Source organism: Coregonus lavaretus (genome assembly GCF_964263955.1).
Source record: "Coregonus lavaretus genome assembly, chromosome: 6".
NCBI lineage: Eukaryota > Metazoa > Chordata > Actinopteri > Salmoniformes > Salmonidae > Coregonus > Coregonus lavaretus.
In genome coordinates this window covers 60971410-60997691 of record NC_139993.1, presented here as the reverse complement: position 1 = coordinate 60997691, position 26282 = coordinate 60971410, and the positions used below count along the sequence as shown (strand labels likewise).

Sequence of the window (26282 nt, the reverse complement as noted above, 5' to 3'; positions counted from 1 at the left end):
ATCTGATGTTAGATCTGTGCTTATAAACTCATATTACATCCAGTCTTCATTGAAAAGAAGATCCACGGCACTCCACAGCAGAGAGATTCAGCGGAGCATTAGAGAGACAGAAACATTAACTATGCACCTCCACTTCATCTCTGGTTAAGATCTTTGCAATAATATAGTGTTGGAGGGACAGTGGCACAGACACAACACTAGTCCTTTACTGGTCCATGCCTTAGTACTCCACCTCTTTAGACTGCGTTCCAGCACCCAATGGGATCTCCAGCTGACCTGGATTCTCAGTGTGGGTATCAATAGTGAACATCTCATCACTGCTCTCTCCATCTGGGCTGAAACACACACAGACACACACACACACACACACACACACACAGAGAGACACACACACACACACACACACACACATACACATACACACACACACACAGACACACACACACACACACACACACACACACATACACATACACACACACACATACACACACACACACACACACACACACACATACAGACACACACACACACACACACACACACACATACAGACACACACACACATACACATACAGACACACACACACACACACATACACATACAGACACACACACACACACACATACAGACAGACAAACACACACACACACATACAGACACACACACAGACACACACAAACACATACACATACAGACACACACACACACATACACATACAGACACACACATACACATACACACACATACACACACACAGACAGACACACACACACCTCTCCTGTCTGAAATAGGAAACCTAATCTTAGGAAGCTCCTGGTACACTATACTTTTCATCTCTGATCATCTCTCTCTGTGTTTAAATATGAGATGAGGTTACCTAAAATGCCTGTCAAATATGCATTTTGGCCAAAAACATACATGACCTTCTTTCATTTTGCATGGATTGCCTATCTATAATGTACTTCAAGCTACAACATAATGGCATGGTTCATGCTTCTGCAATGAGACTTTTCATGAACATTGTGGCAACACTAAGTATTGAGCTCTGACCGACTGAACTAGTAGTGGTAGTAGTACTAGTTACAGCTCTGACTGACTGAACTAGTAGTGGTAGTAGTACTAGTTACAGCTCTGACTGACTGAACTAGTAGTGGTAGTAGTAGTAGTTACAGCTCTGACTGACTGAACTAGTAGTGGTAGTAGTACTAGTTACAGCTCTGACTGACTGAACTAGTAGTGGTAGTAGTACTAGTTACAGCTCTGACTGACTGAACTAGTAGTGGTAGTAGTACTAGTTACAGCTCTGACTGACTGAACTAGTAGTGGTAGTAGTACTAGTTACAGCTCTGACTGACTGAACTAGTAGTGGTAGTAGGAGTAGTTACAGCTCTGACTGACTGAACTAGTAGTGGTAGTAGTACTAGTTACAGCTCTGACTGACTGAACTAGTAGTGGTAGTAGTACTAGTTACAGCTCTGACTGACTGAACTAGTAGTGGTAGTAGTAGTAGTTACAGCTCTGACTGACTGAACTAGTAGTGGTGGTAGTAGTAGTAGTTACATGGGATTTGAGCTGAAAAGGCACTTCAAGGCAATAAGGAAAGAGAAATAGCAGTTTGTGTGGGAGTGAGTGACGTCTAACCTTACCATCACATTTCCTCTACAGCCAATTAAGTCATTCTGTACAAATAAGGAAACCATTTGGTTACGATCATCATCATTCATTTGGGAATAATGCCTAATAACTAGGCCATGATTGAGACATTTCTCATTTACTGTAGTGAAGCAGATGCTCAATCAGACAAATGTTTGATGAGATAATCTGTGGTAGGCCATTGTCAGTACCAATCGTCCATGGTACACCTGCCTGCTATGGCTCTGGAGCAGACTGGCTTGGTTAACAACTTAATAGTTCTGAATGGCTTCCTCTATTCTCCATCACTGATCGGAAAGAACTGGACATGTGAAAGCAAATTCCCAGCATGCAACCAACATGTTGCTTTGACCTGTCCTTCCTTTCTCAGATCAGTGCAGATGAAGGAAAGGAGACGGCGTTAGTGAGACTATTGAGATGCAGCCTTTGTTGGGTCAGCGGCCATCATGGTCCATGACCTTTGGCCTCACTAGACACATGTTGACCCTTATGGTTAGGTTTTATCAGACAGAGCTACTTTGAGTTAGTGAAATGGCTCATGTCAGTATCAATGCAACGATGTATTTTCAAACTGTAAGGAAGTTCTCTGAACGAGTTTACCTTTTGATGCTCTATCATTGCACTGCTTAGTTACGAATGCTTAGAAGGGTTGTGAGACGAGGGCAGAGTGAAGTTTGTTAATGAAACATTGTTTGGGACAGTTGTCTAAATCCAGCCTCTAAAGCAGTACAATACTTTACTGTATTGGTTTGATGGGATAAGCCTATCAGGGGAGTGGGTAACTGCAGCGTCATCATTGAACTGGACAGTAAAAGTGGATGAGGGGAGATGTACTGTACACCTACTACCAGGATGTAGAACCTTTTCCTTTATGCTGTCCTAACTAAATACAAAAACATATTCATAACAGCCTCACTAACTGACCAGACATCATGTGCTCTTCCAATGTACCACTGTACAAAAAAAACAAAAAAAAACATTATCTTTTCAAGAAAAATATGATACTGGGAAATGGGATTATTTATTTCTTTTAATTTATTTTGTCATATTTTTGTAAGATCTGAAATATAGATAATAAAACATTTTTAAATTGAAATGTGTTCTTGTTTACACACACAAAATATAAAAGTGTGAAACAAATGTACAAATTACACTACCGTTCAAAAGTGTGGGGTCACTTAGAAATGTCCTTGTTTTCGAAAGAAAAGCAATTTTTTGGGCCATTAAAATAACATCAAATTGATCAGAAATACAGTGTAGACATTGTTAATGTTGTAAATGGCTATTGTATCTGGAAACTGCTGATTTTTTATGGAATATCTACATAGGCGTAGAGAGGCCCATTATCAGCAACCATCAGTCCTGTGTTCCAATGGCACGTTGTGTTTGCCAATCCAAGTTTATCATTTTAAAAGGCTAGTTGATCATTAGAAAAACCTTTTGCAATTATGTTAGCACTGTTTCTCAAACTAGACACTCTAATGTATTTGTCCTCTTGCTCAGTTGTGCACCGGGGCCTCCCACTCCTCTTTCTATTCTGGTTAGAGCCAGTTTGCGCTGTTCTGTGAAGGGAGTAGTACACAGCGTTGTACGAGATCTTCAGTTTCTTGGCAATTTCTCGCATAGAATAGCCTTCATTTCTCAGAACAAGAATAGACTGACGAGTTTCAGAAGAAAGTTATTTGTTTCTGGCCATTTTGAGCCTGTAATCGAACCCACAACAAGGACATTTCTAAGTGACCCCAAACTTCTGAACGGTAGTGTACATTGTCTCAATAACATGACAACGGACATTACTTTTTGATCACTGTTTTTATTTGAGCGAAGCTGAAAATAATGTTTGACCTAATACACAATAAAACAGGGTGAGGCGTAGAGTGGATATTCAGAACAGTCTAGTCTAGCAGAAGCATAGAGTGGATATTCAGAACAGTCTAGTCTAGCAGAAACATAGAGTGATTATTCAGAACAGTCTAGTCTAGCAGAAGCATAGAGTGGATATTCAGAACAGTCTAGTCTAGCAGAAGTATAGAGTGGATATTCAGAACAGTCTAGTCTAGCAGAAGCATAGAGTGGATATTCAGAACAGTCTAGTCTAGCAGAAGCATAGAGTGGATATTCAGAACAGTCTAGTCTAGCAGAAGCATAGAGTGGATATTCAGAACAGTCTAGTCTAGCAGAAGCATAGAGTGGATATTCAGAACAGTCTAGTCTAGCAGAAGCATAGAGTGGATATTCAGAACAGTCTAGTCTAGCAGAAGCATAGCATGTCTTTACGCTTCAAAGTCAGAGGATGGCAGGTACAGTAGGAAACACATTGATTGCAGCATCTGGAGCTGAGCGGAAAAGAGACTTGCTGTGACTTTGTTGGGCAGTGTAAACATTAAAGGTCTGGGGCCTGTTCAGAAGGGTCCAACATAACAAAAAGTTTATAGAAATATATAATATAGAGCAGATACTACTCATGTCAGCTCATTACATTTCTATTTGCAGCGTTCTGAGTGTTTCACCTCACTAAATAAACTCCAGAATTCAGTGTAGTATTGTACAGTAGTACAACACAAGTACAAGTTGAATTTCTGGAACAAGGCAGGATGGTGACTGCACCTTGCTGTTCATGCATTCCATGGCATGTGGTCTGTTACTGGATACCACAGAAGACTGCTGAGGGAAGGACGGCTCATAATAATGTCTGGAACAGAGCATTTGGAATGGTATCAAATAAATGGAAACCATGGGTTTCATGTATTTGATACCATTCCACTGATTGCGCTCCAGCCTTTACCTCGAGCCCGTCCTCCCCATTAAGGTACCACAAACCTCCTGTGGTATATTTCCCTGTATCCTCTTCTCCACACAACGCCCCCCAGCCCGGGAAGTTGTCAAAAACAGACATGCAAGGCAAGATAACAACCATCGGGTATCAGTGCTTCTCAACATTTACACAAAGGACTTAGTATAATATCCATGTAGCTACATATATTTATTTTACAAAAAGGCAGATGCAATGTCATTTATTTTGAGAAATATAAAGCCGAGACCTTAATATCTAACAGCTGGCTATAGTATTTTCATTGGTCTTAATACTGAATACAACAATCTCTCTCCACCCATCATATTGACATAGGCTACTATTCTTTGCTCTACCTCTGCTATCACTTGGTTGTGCAGGTAAGGTGAGATCTTCACAAACATACATAATGGGTCCATCGATTGCAGTGTAAACAAATTCCAAACAATTCTGGTAAAGTGAATAGTCAACACCTGGTGACAAAAAACAATTTGGCTTGCGATTCTATAATACCCTGTTTAACAGCGATACATTGCAAGAAAGCTGCAAACATTCAAACTAAGCTAGTAAACTGTTGAGTCACTTGTCATGTTATCCCTATTGACCAGTAGGGGGCAATACATGAGGAAAGAGTTCAGTCCTAAAATGTACAGTAAAACAAGCCAGCACAAACTTCAAACACACACAAATTCAAAACAGAATCATGGAAGATAATGCATATTGAACATTAACACAAGTCTGGGGGGTGGGGGGGCAGTTTCTTCTCCTGTTGTGGCGGCCGGGTTTTGGCAAGTAGCGGTTCACAATCACAATGTATACTTGTGTCTGCCGAAGCAAACTGTGTGGAAAGATGTTGCAGCACCCCCATGTGGCCAAGGCTGGGCAGTGAAGCTGAAAACTGCACTGGACCTGGCAGGAAGCTCTTTGCAGAAGGTAACAACAACAACAAAAAATGTTTTGTCTTTCCCAAACCAGGGGGGACTTGTTCTCAGGTTGTTTGTCCGTGTTTCGTATGTCTTCACGTCTCTCCTCTTATGTCTGTCGTTGTGGGCTTGTCCGTGTGCTTCCTCCACAGATGCACGCATCCGTACATACACACACACACACGTAGCCATGCACACACACACTCCTAAGAGTCCTCGTTCATCTCTTGGCTATCTGTCCTGGCGATTTTGCGTGGCGGTGCTGGACTCCCTCCCTCTCCTTGCTCCTGTTCCCTCTTCTTCGCTGCGTTCTGTTCAACAGAGAGGGAACTAAACTTAAAGCATGGACACACACCTGCTCCACAAAGTTGATGTTCCGTTTAAGAGTGAGCATGGCTGACCATGCTTCCCAGTGCCTGGTCTGTGACAGGTTATAACTGTTACTCCTGCATGACACCTGAATATCATCTATTTATTCAGGACTGAGAACCCCTCCAAAACCTCACCTTTTTGTCCCACTGATGATGAAGGTAGCGCAGGAGGATATTGGTTTTCTCTGTGACAATAACTGGTAAGTAAAAGAGAATTTCAATTTCAAAACTCAGATTTCATCCCCCTCTCAAAACATATTTATGTATTTCTAGCAGTACATTTTTCCCCAAGAAAAACTAAATAAAGAATTTCCATGAAGTCTGTTCTCTCTACTAAGAATGGAGGTAATTACTCTGTTCTGAGGGGTACTCGCATGTCGGGAGGTACACGGACGGTCTTCGGTTCTGTAAAAAGTCATTCATAGATATTCAGACGGAGCAAGACTGATGATGTTAATCTCTCATTCACTTTACATGGGAAATGTTCTGATAGATTTGAGAGTCAACGCTTACCGATGCTTTACACACAGAGTCTGCATGGAACCGGCTGAAGTTGCTCTTGTTGTAAACGGGGAGACCCTTTAAGAAATCCGCCTTTAGAAAAAGAAAAGTATTCAGTTTGTGTTGTATGGGTAAAGGTGTAGACTGAATCCAAAAATGACAATTTTGCAGAGCATCTTCCATCCTGTAGCTCAGGGGTGACTGCTCTAGGTAGGTCTCTAACTAAATGTGGATGCTCTATAGCCCATTTGACAGCGTTTGGTTCAAACTAGACAAAGAGAGAAGCAAAGAACACTGCTAACGTTCTGGAGTACGTGTCCCCTCCTCCAAGACACCATGCCATGGGTGGGGTGGGGGACAACATGCCATGGGTGGGGTGGGGTGGGGTGGGGGACAACATGCCATGGGTGGGGTGGGGGACAACATGCCATGGGTGGGGTGGGGTGGGGTGGGGTGGGGGACAACATGCCATGGGTGGGGTGGGGTGGGGGACAACATGCCATGGGTGGGGTGGGGGACAACATGCCATGGGTGGGGTGGGGTACACCTCTGCCCTGCTCGAAACCGGGGGCTAATCCATGGTGGCTGACACTGGGCGTTTCCTGTCTGTCTGTCTGTTTGGTGGATTCTATCTGGCTAGCTAAGATACAAGTTAGCCAAGTCTTCAATGGAAACATGAATGTTACCAAGAAGACAGATTGCTAGCTAGATAACTACTTGAGATCATCCGATTAAACAACTCAGATAAACAGCCACATGATAAGATCACTACATTGACATTAGCTAACGTTAGGCTAACTAGCTAGCTAGCCAAACTGCCATAACTAAGTTGTCAAGCTATAGGCTTTCTCTTCACACAATGTTTTGCTGTTAAGTTAGCTACCTTATCCATGATGTTCCCTTTTTAGTGTCCCACGACGAGACGCCGACTGATATCTTGCAGATGGATAGATAGTGTGGCAGGTAGCTAACGTTAGCTAGCCAAAGCTAGCTGTTTTAGCGAGCTAACGGTCGTTAGCTGGATAGTTAGCTAGCTAGTTGCTCTTAAGCCTAGCCAACGTTTATGAAATCCTCCACATTCACTTGTTATTGGAATCACGCTGTTGTAAACATTCTTGCGTCCAACTCCATCACCTGTAATCTGTAAACACCGTATAAAGTACAGTGAGGCACATGCTCATGGCCATAAATACATGTAAACAGCTTAGCTTCGTGGCTAACTCTTTTGCATGATGGTAGCTAAATGCTGCATTTACAGCTCCAACCCTAGCATATCCATTGGCTATCAACCTATCCCACGTGGTCTAAGACCACGATATATCGCATCGTAATTGGACAGAAAGCTGCCTATCATTTTTTAGCCCCACCCAAAAACTTGGGCTTGGTTGACAGATAAGGGCAGGGAAGAATGGAAGTGATGCATCTAGTAGATTCCTTTCTCTCCTTGATCTAACATATAAATGCAGACTCTATGGAATGTGCTTTCACCCGTCCAGTTCTTCTTCACTAGTGCTAGGATACTGGACCTTAATGAGACATGGGTTTGCTTTGTAGGTAACTGCTCTCTATTGGCACTCTGCTTCACTGCTATTGTGTAAAGGCCTTGGAATATCCTACTTTAATTACACATATAGGTTAATAAACATGGTATACAGCTATCCCATAATACTTTTTGAATAAATTGATGTAAGGCCTATAACATGCAATTGCAGCAAATGTATAAACTTTATTTGAGACCTATGTAGCTGCTTAGTCTGTGATTATTTCTGTGGTAGGCCTATGTGTGAAACATGGCTGAGAATAGGCTGTCACCAGGGCATCATACTTCTGTCTCTGAGTGACTGCTGGTGTATGGAAGTCTGCCTGGTCTCGCCTCTCTGGCATCTGGACCCCTGGTAACTGTTCCTTAGCAACAAACCCAATAGCAACTGCATCAGCAGCAGTTGTCAGCTAGAGGAGGATGACTAGAGAGGAAGATGGGTGGTATTATGATTATGGAAAGATTTAGCATTTTCCCTATACACTTGTTTGGAAACCAATGGGATGTATTGGCTTTATCAGTTACAATTTCAAATATTTTCTAGTGTAAACAGAAACAACTAAACTGTTTTTACTGAAATTGCACTTTTCAGGGACTGTTTATCCATGATTATACAACGGGTGGGTCTAATCCTGAAAGCTGATTGGTTGAAACCGCATTCCAGCCGGTGTCTATTACCTCCAGCTAAATCTATGAGGTTAAAATGCCTATTTACACTGTTCCATCAGACTGCGCAATCCACTTTCTCATCAACCCAGTCAGGACTTTATGAACTTGATCTCCACTATAAAAAGCATTTAGACATTAACTCACATTTCTTTTAGACCAACATTTAGTTTTCAACAGTGGAGATTTGTAGAAACCTTGCTGTCTGTCTCTCCGACATTTGCAACATTGTTTCAATATTCAAATTCGACCTCCTGCTGTCCCATAGTATTGAACGTGTCGGGAGTCGGGGCGAGACAGTGCCAATATATCCAACAAACACCGGCTTCTCGGGCATTATCACTTCAAAAGATTACATTCCCCCTGTATCAGCAGTGTGTCAGCTAGGAGGTGAACAAAGTGGCACACACTGTTCCCAATGTATCATGTATAGGCTGCCATCTCCATGGAGACAGCTGGGCTGGTTACTTCACAACGCAGCGCTGTAGGGAGAATATGACCTTGAAATGGATATTAGTCCTACACTTAATTATATGCGTCTTGCAGGGGTAGATTTTGGTAGAGTTCTGCTCGCAAAGTATGCTGCATATTCCAATATGTATTAAATATTTTCTCTTGTTAGTAGCAACAGGGGCTATGTGTGATTGGTCGGCTGGTGGTGGCTGTTGTGTCTAGAGCTGGCTCTCTCGCACGTCAGTCAAGCGGGAGGGGGCAGCTCCATGATACGGATACAGGACGAGGGTATGGAACAGTTGGACAAGCGTGAACTGTGCGCTTTATAGATAAAAACTTGCACATGTAGACACCTGGCGTGCGCGTCTACTATGCGTCCACAGGCACGTCCAAGATGCAATGGAATTGATAAACGCATCTTTCTTTTAAATTGTAGTAGCCATGTAAACTAGCGGGTGAGAATGTTGAGGTTGAGAACAGTGCTGCAGACTCCAATTAGATTAGTTTATTGGATTGGCTGCAACAGATTATAGAGCTCCTGTTTCGAAGACGCAGTATACGAGAAAGAAGCGTATTATCCAATAATTTTACTCCTGTGGACGTCGACAAAAATAAGGTAAGATTCTTCGTTATTGAGAAATGAGAATGTATGGGTATGAAGCTTGATGTATGATTATGATGGTATGTTGTGTCAACAAATGGCAAAAAGAACACGCACTGGGAAATTGGCAGATCTGCTAAACCAATTGCATAACGAATTCTCAGAATTTAATTAGCCTAAATCAAATACCAAAATGGGGATGTGATATTACATGTGTGTAAAGTGGCATGGCTGATCGAATGTATCTTGTAATCTGGTGAACAAAAGGTGAAAAACATTCTGGCATTCGCTGTATATTTGTCGCATCAGACGCTGGTTCAGTTGCCCATTCAGACCGGCAGTGCGCAGTCTGCGCACGCTCTGTCTGTGGAATGGAGACCTAGAAAATTGAATAGTAAAGACAAGAATTGTTCTTTGCACAGCCATATTGCATGGTATTTCCTGAGATTATATTGTACATTCCTGGTTGAGGTTTTCAAAATAAGCTTGGATGCTAAATATTTAATGTAATTTGTAATAATAATTATATAACATTTTACATTTTAGTCATTTAGCAGACGCTCTTATCCAGAGCGACTTACAGTTAGTGAGTGCATACATTCATACTAACTAGATAAAGAATACATAGTCATTAAAATAATGTTCCAGACTACCTTTAGGGTGTCTTTTGTAGTATTTAATGTCACACCAACTGTGTTTGATTGGTTTTATGACCTACTTTTTAGATGATTTGTATTCAAGACAAAGCTCCTATCCTATGGATTGTTTTGAAGATGTCAACCAGCGATAGGCCAAGTGATGTGTTGCTTTGTATTGATTGGACCCTCCAGCAGACACCAGTCCATTGGAGGACAAGGAACAAATTCTCAGCAGCATTTAGAAATTAGTTTGTTTTTAGTACCAAATAGACTTCTCTCTTGGTTGGTCAACTTGGCCTCTGGTTTAGTACAGAACCTATTGCCTACAGTTCATGAATTTACAGCCTGAACTCCAGATTTCGACACCTTATTTAATGCCAGTCTATCGCACCAAACTACAAGGTGTGGTTAAGAAAGTGGTCAGAAAAAAATGGGACTATGATACCTTACAGGGCTGCTTTGACTCTGCAGGCGGGCTGCTTTGACTCTGCAGGCGGGCTGCTTTGACTCTGCAGGCGGGCTGCTTTGACTCTGCAGGCGGGCTGCTTTGACTCTGCAGGCGGGCTGCTTTGACTCTGTAGGCGGGCTGCTTTGACTCTGCGGGCGGGCTGCTTTGACTCTGCAGGCGGGCTGCTTTGACTCTGCAGGCGGGCTGCTTTGACTCTGCAGACGGGAGTGTGTTCAGAGAGGGAGCAAGCCTTGAGGAGGCCACTGAAGCTATCACTGACTGTATTCATTTCTGTGAGGAGATTATTGTTCCTTCCAAAACTGTAAATGTATTTTCTAACAACAAACCCTGGATCACAAAGGACCAGAAAACAACTTAAAATGAAAAGAAAATAGCATTTACCACTGGCAACAAGGTTGAGGGTAAACTAATTCAATCCAAATTAAAAACGCAGATGAAACAGGCCAAGAGAGTGTACAAGGAGAAGATGGATAGGCTCTTTCAGGAGGATAAAGAGGCTTGGAGGGGTGTGAAAACACTGCCAGGCCTTAATAACACCCAAACTGTCCCCTGCTCCCAAAAAAAAAAAAAGACTATTGACCTGCAGAGAATCTTAACAGTTGTTATTGTAGATTTGACACACATGACTTAGCAATGGAAAGGGAAAAGCTTATCTCTGACCTATCTAACATGTCTCACACTGTTACACAATTGTCGAGCTGCAACCAAAAGATGTGGAAACTATGTTTAAAAGGACAAAACAAGGCAAAGCACCTGGGCCAGACAACATCAGTGTTCGCTTACTTTAATGTGTGCCATAAGCAACTGGCAGGTGTTTTCTGTGAGCTCTTCAACCGCTCTCTGGCAGAACATTCCATCCCAATAATATGGAAATCGTCCACCATAAGCCCAGTACCTAAAAAGAGCAACTCCTCCTGCAACAATGACTACTGCCCTGTAGCTTTAACCTTTAGTGGTGAAGAGCTTTGAAAGGCTGATTCTTCCCCAGCTACTAAAGATGGTATGCTCCCACACAGACATGCTTCTGTTCTGCAAGATGCATGGTATTTCTGAACAGCAAAGTGGCATCCTTGATAACAAGATGTTGACAGATCCAACTTCTGAGGATGCTGCCGCGTTGACGTGCTAGTTGGAACTAGGAAACGTAGAAATGTCCGACTTGCTAAATGGTTGTAGTTATAGACGCTGCCATCTCCATGGAGACAGCTGGGCTGGTTACCATGCATCTTGCAGAACAGAAGCATGCCTGAAGTCACACCTCTCAGAAGGAGAGGGATTATTGTTAGTGTTTGTTGACCCTTAGCAGGCCTGAGACTGTCAACACTCTGAGGCCATAGTGAGTTCTAATCCATCTGATGATGTATGGTCTTTTCTGGGCGCCAATCCCTACGCAGGGATGACTACCCTTTGGTCTGGGCTTATGTAACACTGTCTTAACTACGCCATTGGCAGGAATGCTGTGTAGTGCTACTGCTAGCCCTGCATATATTACTGACCAATTTGGAGCGGTGACAAGATTGGCATATCACAGATGGACCAAACTGAGATTTTGGAAGGGGTGACAAGATTAGCATATCACAGATGGATCAAACTGAGATTTTGACCCAAAGGAAATTGTCTGGAGTTGCCAAAAAGTGTACGCTCTTGTTCCTCAGTGGGTAGACAGAAAGTAGACAGTGGGGTAATTTGAATGAGTGTGTACAATAAGAATGTGTGTGGGACTTCAGTGGGATTTTTGCTATTCGTGGCCAGTTTCATGCATGGTATGCTGAGTACATCATAATAACAGCGTTATTGGCCAAGACACTGGGTGGCAGTTTCTCTGAACACTCATTGCTGTAGGCATATTATTCAGATAAGACCACATGAATGATGTCAACATCAGCAAAATGAATTAAATCGGGAACAGATCCACAGCGTAGGAGTATGAGTGATGTCAAATCATTGTTTGCCAAACCACAAAACAGCCCACGGTTGCTGTCTGTGGGATTAATGCAAGAGGTCCCACTCAGGGATTTGTCATTCAGAGTGTTGTGACGAGACACGTCTGAGGGGTTTTCAGGCACCACTGGAATTCGGAATAATTTAGAGCCATAGTATCTTTAACCCCAGTTATTATGAACACTGAGGGAGACTGCTGGGAAAAGGAGGTGTGGTTTAAATACTTTTAGGCAGGAAGACACTGTTTATCTACAGTGCCTTCAGAAAGTATTCACACCCCTTGATTTATTGGAGAAAAAAAAAATAGTGTTACAGCCTAAATTGATTAAATTGAGAGGAAAAAAATGAGTCACTGGTCTGTCTACACATAATACCCCAGGATGTCAAAGTGGAATTATGTTTTTAGAAATGTTTACAAATTAATTACAACTAAAAGCTGAAATGTCTTGAGTTGATGAGTATTCAACCCGTTTGTTATGGCAAGCCTAAATAAATTCAGGAGTACAAATTTGCTTAACAAGTCGGGATTATAAATTGCATGGACTCACTTTGTGTGCAATAATAGTGTGCAACATGATTTTTGAATGACCACCTCATCTCTGTACCCGTCAGTCGAGCAGTGAATTTCAAATACAGATTCAACCACAAAGACCAGGGAGTTTTTCCAATGCCTCGCAAAGAAGGGCACATAGTGGTAGATTGGTAAAAGACATTGAATATCCCTTTGAGCATGGTGAGGTTATTAATTACACTTTGGATGGTGTATCAATACACCCAGTCATTACAAATATTTCACTATGAGGCACCAATGGTAACTTTGAAACAGTTACAGAATTGAATAGTTGTGGTAGGAGAAAACTGAGGATGGATCAACAACATTGTAGTTACTCCACAATACTAACCTAATTGACAGACTGAAAAGAAGGAAGCCTGTACATAATACAAATATTCCAAAACATGCATCCTGTTTGCAACAAGGCACTAAAGTAATACTGCAAATAATGTGGCAAAGCAATTAACTTTTTGTCCTGAATGCAAAGTGTTTGGGGCAAATCCAATACAACACATTACTGAGTACCACTCTCCCATATTTTCAAGCATAGTGGTGGCTGCATCATGTTATGGGTATGCTTGTAATTGACTGGGGAGTTTTTCAGGATAAAAAAGAAACGGAATGAAGCTTTGCATAGGCAGAATCCTAGAGGGAAACCTGTTTCAGTCTGCTTTCCACCAGACACTGAGAGATAAATTCACCTTTTAGCAGGACAATAACCTAAAACACAAGGCCAAATCTACACTGGAGATGCTTACCAAGATGACATTGAATGTTCCTGAGTGGCCGAGTTACAGTTTTGACTTAAATCTACTAGAACATCTATGGCAAGACCTGGAAATGGTTGTCTAGCAATGATCAACAACCAATTTGACAGAGCTTGAAGAATTTAGAAAATAATAGTGGGCAGATATTGCACAATCCAGGTGTGGAAAGCTCTTAGAGACTTACCCAGAAAGACTCAGCTGTAATTGCTGCCAAAGGTGCTTCTACAAAGTATTGACTCAGGGGTGTGAATACTTATGTAAATGAGATATTTCTGTATTTTATTTCAATAAATGTGCAACAATAATAAATAAAAAAAATTGCACTTTGTCATTATGGGGTATTGTGTGTAGATGGTTGAGAGAAAAAAAATCAATTTAATCCATTTTGAATTCAGGCTGTAACACAACAAAATGTGGAATAAGTCAAGGGGTATGAATACTTTCTGAAGGCCCTGTATATTCTACCTCAGATTAGACCTGGCATGACTACTTATTAACAGTAAGGTGTATGGTCTGTGGTAGACATGATAGATGACAAATAAGCTATTATATATGTACTCAATTCAAATCAAATCAAATTTTATTGGTCACATACACATGTTTAGCAGATGTTATTGCGGTTGTAGCGAAATGCTTGTGTTTCTAGCTCCAACAGTGCAGTAATATCTAACAAGTAATATCTAACAATTTCCCAACATATACCCAATACACACAAATCTAGGTAAGGAATGAATTAAGAATATGTACATATATGGACGATCGATGTCAGAGCGGCATGGACTAAGATACAGTAGAACAACATTTACGTCTTAAACACAGTACAGGTCTTTACGTTCTGGCCTTACGGGATGCCCCCTTTCTGAACCTACACTGAGAGGAAACGGAGGGCAACACCACAGTAGTCAAGGCCAGGGACACGTTTGCTATCAAGGCAAACCTTGTCCCGGATTTAGGATGTTCAAACCTGATGTGTCAGACGTCAAGGCCTACAGATATCACAAAACACACAGCACTGCAGAACACTGGGAAGAGAGGGTAAAGGAGAGGGTAAAAGAGAGGGTAAAAGAGAGGAGAGGAATGATGTGTGAAAGTGTTACTATAATCCTCCTTATCCAATCACAGTGACCAGTAGGGCTGAGGTTGAACAGTCTGCATTTGCACAAAGAGCATATTGGGCATAGATGTCAAGTTGGGCATAGATGTCAAGTTTTGATTTACATGTCGTTGAGTTGTCAACTAACATCAATTCAACTTGAGCTCAACAAAAAATGTCACCAAGTCATTGGATTTAGGTTAAAAACGACTAATTGCCCTTATGTTGATGACTTTTTTGCAAATCCAATCAGTTTTCCACGTTGATTCAACGTCATCACATTGGTTTTCTTGGGGTTGAAATGACGTAGAAACAACGTTGATTCAACCAGTTTTTGCCCAGTGGGTAGCTAGGTCCAACATCAAGCCTCAAATGAAAAGACATCACCAGCATATTATATTCTACTCTATTCTACTCTACTCTATTCTACTCTACTCTATTCTACTCTGTTCTATTCTACTCTACTCTATTCTACTCTACTCTATTCTACTCTGTTCTATTCTACTCTACTCTATTCTACTCTACTCTATTCTACTCTGTTCTATTCTACTCTACTCTATTCTACTCTGTTCTATTCTACTCTACTCTATTCTACTCTATTCTACCCTATTATATTCTACTCTATTCTACTCCACTCTATTCTACTCTGTTCTATTCTACTCCACTCTATTCTACTCTGTTCCATTCTACTCTGTTCTATTATATTCTATTCTACTCGATTCTATTATATTCTACTCTATTTTATTTCTAGGAAGGACATTTATTTGTAGGAAGGACACAGAGAAACAGATTGCAGTGTGTGTGGAGTGGAGGGAGAGAAAAAAAGAGAGGTATAATCCCTCTTTCCCGGGAAAGAGAGGAGAGGAGAGCAGCAGGCAGACTAATACTACAGGAAACAGACCCAGACTCTCTCTGCTGTTGCCAGTCTGATAAACAACAACAGGAAACAGACCCAGACTCTCTCTGCTGTTGCCAGTCTGATAAACAACAACAGGAAACAGACCCAGACTCTCTCTGCTGTTGCCAGTCTGATAAACAACAACAGGAAACAGACCCAGACTCTCTCTGCTGTTGCCAGTCTGATAAACAACAACAGGAAACAGACCCAGACTCTCTCTGCTGTTGCCAGTCTGATAAACAACAACAGGAAACAGACCCAGACTCTCTCTGCTGTTGCCAGTCTGATAAACAACAACAGGAAACAGACCCAGACTCTCTCTGCTGTTGCCAGTCTGATAAACAACAACAGGAAACAGACCCAGACTCTCTCTGCTGTTGCCAGTCTGATAAACAACAATACGTTAGGGAAGCAGTGAGAGGATGACGTGTGAATAAATATGTCAGTGGTTGTAACGATGTGGTTTGGTTTGATTGTTTTGTCAGGAACATTTTGTCAGTAGGTTGTGACAATGTTTAAAACGTTGACGCTCCTCCCTCGAGAGTAGCACAATAAAACCTTCAATGAAATGAATCTTCACCTCAAACACACTTGACATTCAAGTCATTTGATTTGAAAGAAATGGATCTTAAAGAAGAGCCACACCCCAATCCCCTTACAGAGACTGTTCTGAGCCAGATTATGTGTGCGTGATGTGCGTGTGTGAATGCATGTAATCTTCGCTTCATTCAGAGTAGTCCCACTCCCCAAAAAAACTTTTCCATAATCAGATTGTAACAGCCCGAAAATGATTCTGGAAGACACCGAGTGGACCCATTGTCACACTGTAACCGTCTTTAACTCAGCCATGGGCTATTACTGTCATTTTCTATGAATACCCATAAGGCCTTGCTAGAGGAAGATGCTTTTCTATGAATACCCATAAGGCCTTGCTAGAGGAAGAGGCTTTTCTATGAATACCCATAAGGCCTTGCTAGAGGAAGAGGCTTTTCTATTAATACCCATAAGGCCTTGCTAGAGGAAGAGGCTTTTCTATGAATACCCATAAGGCCTTGCTAGAGGAAGAGGCTTTTCTATGAATACCCATAAGGCCTTGCTGGAGGAAGAGGCTTTTCTATTAATACCCATAAGGCCTTGCTAGAGGAAGAGTCTTTTCTATGAATACCCATAAGGCCTTGCTAGAGGAAGAGGCTGCATATAAGAGCCTATTAATAAGCCACGTCTGAAGGAATGTTGCCAAGCTTTAACTAGTCACCGACGTGTCTAAGGAGTCACTCTTCCATCGCTGAGATATTGTGTGCTCATTATTCTGTGGCACTATGACTAACCTTACCTCTGTAGCTCAATTGGTTGAGCATGGCGCTTGTAACGCCAGGGTAGTGGGTTCGATCGCCGGGACCACCCATACGTAAAAATGTATGCACGCATGACTGTAAGTCGCTTTGGATAAAAGCGTCTGCTAAATGGCATATTATTATTATTATTATTATATTTAGAATAGGGATCATCCTACTAGCGTGTGTTTGTGTGTGCGTGCTGTGAGTGGGTTTGTGAGCATATGTTGTGTGTGTAGTAAAACAGCAGACTGTGTAGGGTCAGACATTATTACCCTCATGAGTCATATGCAATAGATGTTTTTGTCTGTGTGTGTCTGTGTGTGTGTGTGTGTTGGTGTGTGTGTGTTTCCCTACAAGGGCAGCCATGTTGACCACCTTAATGGACGGCCTCCTCTGCTGCCTGACAGGGAAGTCGGCCAACGTCGTGGTTCCCATAGAAACCTCGGAACCCGCCGACGGCTACGAGTTCGTGGAGGTCAAACCGGGTCGTGTCCTGAGGGTACGACACATCATCCCAGAGCGGGAGGTGGTGGATGAGCCCAGCGGGCCGGGGGGAAGCGTCCACTGTAAGAGAAAGATCACAGTGTACCGTAACGGACAGCTACTGATAGAGAACCTGGGGGACGCGGTGAGACAGGAGCTGTTACATGCCCAGAACGGAGAAACAGAACGCAACTGTACCGTGGAGGTGGAGCTCGCGGATCCACCTTCCAATCCAACTCCCACCCCTGACTCCAAAGTGGACAAGACAGGGTCAGTGGTTGGAACAGGGGGAGCGGCGACATCTCCAGCCCCGACCCTCGGATCAGCCCCAGATCCGACCCAGCAGCCCCAGAAGCGGCGGCGGAAGCCCAAACGCACAGTGGTGATTGACAGCGAGAGGAAGATCACGTCGTGTAAGGGGACACATGCGGACGTGGCACTGTTCTTCGTGCACGGCGTGGGCGGTTCCCTCGACATCTGGGGCAGCCAGCTGGACTTCTTCTCCCGTCTGGGCTATGAGGTCATCGCGCCCGACCTGGCGGGTCACGGGGCGAGCTCGGCGCCTCAGATCGCGGCAGCGTACACTTTCTACGCCCTGGCTGAGGACATGAGGGCCATCTTTAAGAGATACGCACGGAAGAGGAATATCCTCATTGGACACTCCTACGGGTGAGAAGACGGAAGTGTGTTAGCTACAGACACTACATAATGAACATGACATAATGAACACGACATAATGAACACGACATAATGAACACGACATAATGAACACTACATAATGAACATTACATAATGAACACGACATAATGAACACGACATAATGAACACGACATAATGAACACGACATAATGAACACGACATAATGAACACGACATATTGAACACTACATAATGAACATGACATAATGAACACGACATAATGAACACGACATAATGAACACGACATAATGAACACGACATAATGAACACTACATAATGAACATGACATAATGAACACGACATAATGAACACGACATAATGAACACGACATAATGAACACGACATAATGAACACTACATAATGAACAAAACATAAAGGACCTCTGTCTTTTGATCTCCCAGACTGATATCTGATTTCTCTCTCTCTCTCTCTCTCTCTCTCTCTCTCTCTCTCTCTCTCTCTCTCTCTCTCTCTCTCTCTCTCTCTCTCTCTCTCTCTCTCTCTCTCTCTCTCTCTCTCTCTCTCTCTCTCTCTCTTCAATTAAATTCAATGTAAGGGCTTTATTGGCATGGGAAACGTATGTTAACATTGCCAAAGCAAGTGAAGTAGATAATAAACAAAAGTGAAATAAACAATAAAAAAATGTACAGTAAACATTACACTCTCTCTCCCGATCTCTCTCTTTCTGTCTCTCGCTCTCTCTATCTCTCTCTTTCTGTCTCTTGTTCTCTCTCTATCAATTCAATTCAATAGACTTTATTGACATGGCAAGTTAAATTACTTACATTGTCAAAGTATACATATAACAAAAATGGTAGGACCAACAGCAATAATAATAGTAGTAGTGGAAATGGGATTACCATTAACAGCAACTATCTCTCTCTTTCTGTCTCTCTCTTTCTGTCTGTCTGTCTCTCTCTCTCTGTTTCTCTCTCTTTGTCTCTCCCCCTTTCTGTCTCTCCCCCTTTCTGTCTGTCCCCCTTTCTGTCCCCCTTTCTGTCTGTCTGTCTGTCTGTCTGTCTGTCTGTCTGTCTGTCTGTCTGTCTGTCTGCAGTGTGTCGTTCTGTACGTTTCTGGCCCATGAGTACCCAGACCAGGTCCACAAGGTAGTGATGATTAACGGAGGAGGTCCCACAGCGCTGGAGCCCAGCCTCTGTTCCATCTTCAACCTGCCCACCTGTGTCCTGCACTGTCTCTCCCCCTGCCTCGCATGGAGCTTCCTCAAGTAAGAAACAGTGTGTGAGCCTTCCCTCCCAGCCAGTGGGGGTCAGTGCCGTTTCATTTGACAGCATATTGGATGACTGTCATTCATATTCCATTCACCCGGCTCAATGCTACATGGTACGTTTCGCTGTATACCCATCATGAGGTTGCTACAACCTAGCCTACAAATAAAAGTTTATAACGTAGGTGCACAGTTCGAGAGATAAATTGGGGTAATTAAGGTGACAGACAGTGGCACATTCAATACTGCCCTGCACACTTTTGCCTGCATCTAGCTGATCTGGGGTATAATCATTAGTCCAAACAGTTGCAAAACGATTTGTTTTTCAGTTAGGTCCCTCCCCGTTCCGTTTGCTTCCATTTAAGAAACGTTTTGCAACAGAATTGGCGGAATGAATACACCCCTGATCACCCGCACACACAGTTCACGTTCATAGCAGCCACATACAGCAACATCACATCTACGCGCTCTCCTCCTCTCACCTTTTCCCTTCGCTTGTGGACTTCAGTGCACAACACATCAGCTGTCTGTGATCAGGAGCAAAAACCTCTCCAAGCCAAACCGTCATACCATAACCGCTAAACCAGGGCTGCCAACTTTTGAAAAAATTTTGGAGTGAGATTTGCTATGTGAATTTCATTGCCTCCTGGCACAACCCCTAGACGGAGGTCTGGGGTCCTCCTCCAGGAAAACGCTTGTTTTAAAGCTCATTTCCTTATATTTTATGTATTTTGACATGGCTTAGGCCTATAACCAGGGTGGAAAATAATATTTCTCTCTTTATGTTTCCCAGGTGCTGGATGTTTAAAAATGTTGTTGTTATAACAGTTCATTTCTCAAAATCACCCAACCTTCAAGAAAAATCGAATAGATCAATATGCAGATGGTTTATGACTACTGATCTTGTGATCAAAATGTGATGCGTTTATGAGTTGGGAGTCCCCCTACCATCTCTGCCTAGCATGTGCACAAACTAAAATGTCAAAAATTAAATTTGTGGCCGGGAGCATTTAACATCCAATGCTTATTTGTATGACTTATTCAAAACTGTCCATGAATAGCTGTAAAAATATATAGCCTCATATAATTCATTATCAAAGACACAAGTAGGCATATCAGATTTCAAATATGTGATTACACTGGCAACATTGGGAAGTAGTGGAATAATACAATACGTCTGGTGAATACCAGTAGTGTTGTTGCTGACAAGCACACATTAATTAACCAATATTTTAGCCCTTGTTAAGAATTGTAATTCCACTGATCAGACTAAATAAAGTAAATAGATATTAAAATCTCCTGAAGACTAGATGACATAAATCTGCCCCTACACCCTAACCATTTAAAAATATATATTTATTGTCCCTCCTCTAGAATCAAACACTTTTGGGTTCACAATCTGTTTGGCAAAATAATTGTCATAGTTACAAGTCAGGTCACCCTACCACACTTCCCTGCTAAAACATCCTGTAGGTCTGTCTGCTGCCTTTTCATTGTCACAGCCTAATGCCAATCACCAAACGAGAGGACTAATGCAAGTGTATATTAAATCGACTTACTACATGCTATCAAATGGCTGCATTCTGCAATAGGGACGGGAGTAACAGCAACCTAATTTAGTTTATAACATTGTACATAAAACAGCGCTACCGTGCTGCTCTTTTTAATGTTTTATAAACTCAGCGGAGAACGTTCTCTCTCCATTCAGCTCCACTTTACTCTCGAGGGGTGTTTCTTTCAAATGCGCATCCAATCCACTTGATTCCTTACATAACTAGACCAATCATATGTGCCGCGGTTCACAGTGCTGTGACAAGACAAGACAATGAAGCAGGTTCCGCTCATGATGTTACATTGCAGGCTCAGACGCTCCGATTTCAAAACGACTTGGAGGCAGCACAGTTGAAAAGTTAATGCACTGACAATAAAAGCAGTACTTTTCAATGAGGGAGATACACTCATACACAAAAGTATGTCGACACCCCTTCAAATGTGTGGTTTCAGCTATTTCAGCCACACCTGTTGCTGACAGGTGTATAAAATCGAGCACACAGCCATGCAATCTCCATAGGCTAACATTGGCTGTAGAATGGCCTTACTGAAGAGCTCAGAGACTTTCAACGTGGCACTGTCACCAACAAGTCAGTTCATCACATTTCTGCCCTGCCAGAGCTGCCCCGGTCTACTGTAAGTGCTGTTATTGTGAAGTGGAAACTTCTAGGAGCAACAACAGCTCCGCTGCGAAGTGGTAGGCCACACAAACTCACAGAACGGGACCGCGTAAAAATCATCTGTCCTCGGTTGCAACACTCACTACCGAGTTCCAAACTGCCTCTGGAAGCAACGTCGGCACAAGAACTGTTTCAATGGCCGAGCAGCTGCACACAAGCCTAAGATCACCATGTGCAATGCAAAGCGTCGGCTGGAGTTGTGTAAAGATCGCCGCCATTGGACTCTGAAACAGTGGAAACGCGTTCTCTGGAGTGATAAATCACGCTTCACCATCTGGTAGTCCGACGGACGACTCTGGGTTTGGCGGATGTCAGGAGAACGTTACCTGCCCGAATGCATAGTGGCAACTGTAAAGTTTGGTGGAGGAGGAATAATGGTTTGGGGCTGGTTTTCATGGTTCGGGCTAGGCCCCTTAGTTGAAGGGAAATCTTAATGCTACAGCATACAATTACATTATAGACAATTCTGTGCTTCCAACTTTGTGGCAACAGCTTGGGGAAGGCCCTTTCCTGTTTCAGCATGACAATGCCCCCGTGCACAAAGCGAGGTCCATACAGAAATGGTTTGTTGAGATCGGCGTGGAAGAACTTGGCTGGCCTGCACAGAGCCCTGACCTCAACCCCATCGAACACCTTTGGGATGAATTGGAACGCCGACTTCGAGCCAGGCCTAATCGCCCAACATCAGTGCCCGACCTCACTAATGCTCTTGTGGCTGAATTGAAGCATGTTAGCTAGTGGAAAGCCTTCCCAGAAGAGTGGAGGCTGTTGTAGCAGCAAAGGGTGGACCAACTCTATATTAATGCCCATGATTTTCTAATGAGATGTCCATATACTTCTGGTCATGTAGTATATAAGAGGTGTGGCATGTGAAGAGGGTCAAATGCGTGTGTCTTATGGCCAATGCGTGAGAGTTGGCTACACACAGCCTACATCGTTGTCACAATGTTAACGTTATAGTTAACAAACTAGAACTAACGCGTTAGTAAACCCACAATCTAATCTATGTGTACAGTCACTCAGTACAGTGTACAGCAAGCAGTTACCCCGGCGGGCCTCTGGTGGCAATACTTTTATAAAACCGAAAGCTTACCTTGACTTGGAAGAGTTGCAGTGTTGGATAGCCTTAGCCAGCTAGCTAACATAAATAGCATTCCTCTCTGTTTGAGTCAGGTTGTTGAGTAGGCTAAATTAGCTGCATTAGCTAAGTAAGTGAAAGGTAAACTCTGAAGAAGAAAAAATACAAAAACTCTCTCTCTCTCCCTCAAACTTAATTTGTTCAAAACTGTTCAACTATTGTCTTTCGCAGCGCTAGCTAGCTGTAGCTTATGCTTTCAGTACCAGATTCATTCTCTGATCCTTTGATTGGGTGGACAACATGTCAGTTCATACTGCAAGAGCTCTGATAGGTTGGAGGATGTCCTCCGGAAGTTGTCATAATTACTGTGTAAGTCTATGGAAGGGGGTGAGAGCCGTGGTTTTGTATTGAAGTCAATGTAGGGCGGAAAATATCTGTGTTCCGGCTACATCATGGTGCTACCCTATAGAGTGTTGTTGAGGCTACTGTAGACCATTGCAAAACAGTGTTAATCAGTTATTTGGTGACATATATTTTGTATAGTTTTATCTAAAAAGGATAACTTTTGTTAATGTTTCACAAAAACAAAAAAGGAAATTTCCTGAGTAGGATGGTGCTCCCCTTCCTCCTCTGAGGAGCCTCTGCCCAGGCCTACTTCAATACAGTCAAACTTCTGTATAAAGAGCTTTCAGCCTGTGTTGTTCAAGTATGATATCTTACGCTCCTCCACTCTCTCTCTCTCCTCAAGTATGATATCTTACGCTCCTCCACTCACTCTCTCTCCTCAAGAATGATATCTTACGCTCCTCCACTCTCTCTGTCCTCAAGTATGATATCTTACGCTCCTCCACTCACTCTCTCTCCTCAAGTATGATATCTTACGCTCCTCCACTATCTCTCTGTCCTCAAGTATGATATATTACGCTCCTCCACTCTCTCTCTCTCTCCTCAAGTATGAATTCTTACGCTCCTCCACTCTCTCTCTCTCCTCAAGTATGATATCTTACGCTCCTCCACTCTCTCTCCTCAAGTATGATATCTTATGCTCCTCCACTCTCTCTCACTCCTCAAGTATGATATCTTACGCTCCTCCACTCTCTCTCTCTCCTCTGCCTCCCTCAGGGCTGGGTTTGCCCGTCAGGGTGCGAAGGAGAAGCAGCTGTTGAAAGACAACAATGCTTTCAACGTGTCTTCCTTCGTGCTGCGTGCCATGATGAGTGGCCAGTACTGGCCTGAAGGCGACGAGGTGTACCACGCAGAGATCACAGTGCCCATCCTGCTGGTGCACGGCATATACGACAAGTTTGTGCCCGTGGAGGAGGATCAACGAATGGCAGAGGTGAGAGGAAAACCTTAACGCTAACCCTAACTTTAAACCTAACTCTAAGCCTAGGTTTAAACATAAAACCTGAACCTAATCTAACCTCCCTGCCTCCACTCAGATCCTGTTGCTGGCCTTCCTGAAGATAATCAATGAGGGCAGTCACATGGTGATGATGGAGTGTCCCGAGAGCGTCAACACCCTCCTACACGAGTTCTTCCTCTGGGAGCCTGACTCCCTGCCCAAATCCAAACCCCGCCCCGAAATCGCCGCCAAGAGACCCGAAACCGCCAAGATCCCCACCGCATCCAACGGGGGAGCAACACCAGAAAGCAAAGCCAAGACCAAGTAACCCAGAGGGGGATGGATGTGTGTTATTGACTCCAGTCAAAGCTGACACAGCCAGTGGTGTGACTGTCGACCATGGCTGGTTGTGCTAGGCATGTCTCCTCAGGTGCAGGGAGCTGGTTTGAACTGGTTCTGAGCTGGTTTGAACTGGTTCTGAGTTGGTTTGAGGTGGGATTTGAGGAGGTGGAACACAGCACACAGGGTCAGACGGGACCATATTGGGTCTAAGTCTGAGCCACTGCGCCACAACAGAGAGGAAGGACAGGAGGGCTGGCAGGTATGGATGGACAGAGGGACGTAAATGAGGACAACAGGGGAGGTCTATTGTATTGTTCCTGGTCCTGTTCTGATTGAGTGACTGGTCCCTGACTGGGGCTGGAGACAGCTCTGAAGAGGTGCTGAGTTGGGGAGGATGGTCATGGTCAATCTGGTAATGGTATTGGTTTTGTGTGTTGCCGCTGTGTGGTACCAGGACCCAGGTGTAGACTCACTCCCCTGCGATGGCTTGTCAGTTGCCCAACCAGTGGAAATGTCAGAACATGGGTGGATCAGAGAGCGAAAAATAATGTATTGGAAGGGATCAACTGACACAGGAAAATAACTAGCCAAGAAGACTGCTTGTTAGGCCCAGATTCAGTCAGTTCCAGGGCTAACCCGCGATAACTGACAACTGCTGCGTAGCTGTTTCATTGTTTTTTGTTTAGGCGATGTCAGAGGTGTTAGCTGCGTTGGAGCTGTCAAATCTGTGAGCGGCTGCTCTTGTCGTCATTGTCACAAAACCACACACATTCTTAAATCCCACCCACATTAGATGTTCAGAAATAATGACTCAGATTTGGAAATCATGAAACAAAAATAATGAGGATTTCTATCAGTCTTAGAGGTGTAGATTACATCTCATCCCAGTGTTCCAACTTGTAACAGGGCTGCATGGGGTTATTACTAATGCTACTCGGCACATCCAATGGCGATGTCCACGATGGGTATATAACGCCAGGAGCCGCTTGCTGATTTGACAGCTCCAACGCAGTTACACCTCCGACATCGCCTAAATTAAAAACAATGCAACTGCTATGCAGTTTGTTGGTTATCGCGGGTTAAGGCAGAACTGATTGAATCTAGCCCTTAGACTACTCACGCCAAAGGGGATCCAATGGTTGTGACAAGCAACACAGAAACCCCAGAACCAACTTCTGTTTCCTTACAGTACTTCTGCACATGGGGGGTTAAATATTTAAGACTTCACAACATTGTGACTGAAGTTGAATGAGACCATTTAAAATGATGTATGACGATCAATGCTGCTTTTTTGAGAACTAGCCTACTACAATTTTATTTATGCAGCATTCATACAGTTTTTAAAAGCACTTCCCTGTCAGAATGATTACAATGGACAAGCAAACTATGTTTTGCTTTATCTAAAGATGCAGAGTAACAACTTTGAGGGACCGGAGAAAGACCAATGTTTGACTGTCCTACAAAGTCTCCTTCTGTATTTTATGGGGAAACAAATATGTTTCTTATTGGCTGCTGGTTACCTGGGAAACACACAGGGGCAGATGTGTGTTTTGGCCCTTTAAGAAGGAGAATTATACTGAATCCTAGCATTATATTTCTCACCAAAACTATGCTAAACAATGATGATTGTTTGCCTGTTTTCCAGGTAAAAGTAATATAAGCTATGAAAATGATATGGTA

The 26282-nt window shown here is 43.1% G+C and overlaps 2 protein-coding genes across 2 annotated transcripts; one reads left to right on the top strand and one right to left on the bottom strand.

Annotated features, from left to right (window-relative positions):
• Positions 1–3785: 3785 nt before the first annotated feature.
• On the bottom strand, positions 3786–7506 carry dda1 (DET1 and DDB1 associated 1). The gene is made up of 5 exons (XM_084164092.1): positions 7128–7506; positions 6257–6337; positions 6097–6148; positions 5879–5940; positions 3786–5683 (listed from the first exon to the last, which is right to left on the bottom strand). Exons 1-5 carry the CDS (start codon positions 7134–7136, stop codon positions 5579–5581), a joined length of 309 nt encoding a protein of 102 aa, XP_084020218.1. The 5' UTR covers positions 7137–7506; the 3' UTR covers positions 3786–5578.
• A 268-nt stretch (positions 7507–7774) lies between these two features.
• abhd8b (abhydrolase domain containing 8b) lies at positions 7775–24588 on the top strand (the record flags this gene model as incomplete). Its single annotated transcript, XM_084163675.1, has 5 exons — positions 7775–7794; positions 17558–18352; positions 19436–19606; positions 24038–24254; positions 24358–24588. The coding sequence occupies 5 exons, from the start codon at positions 7775–7777 to the stop codon at positions 24586–24588; spliced, it is 1434 nt and encodes a 477-aa protein (XP_084019801.1).
• Positions 24589–26282: the final 1694 nt, after the last annotated feature.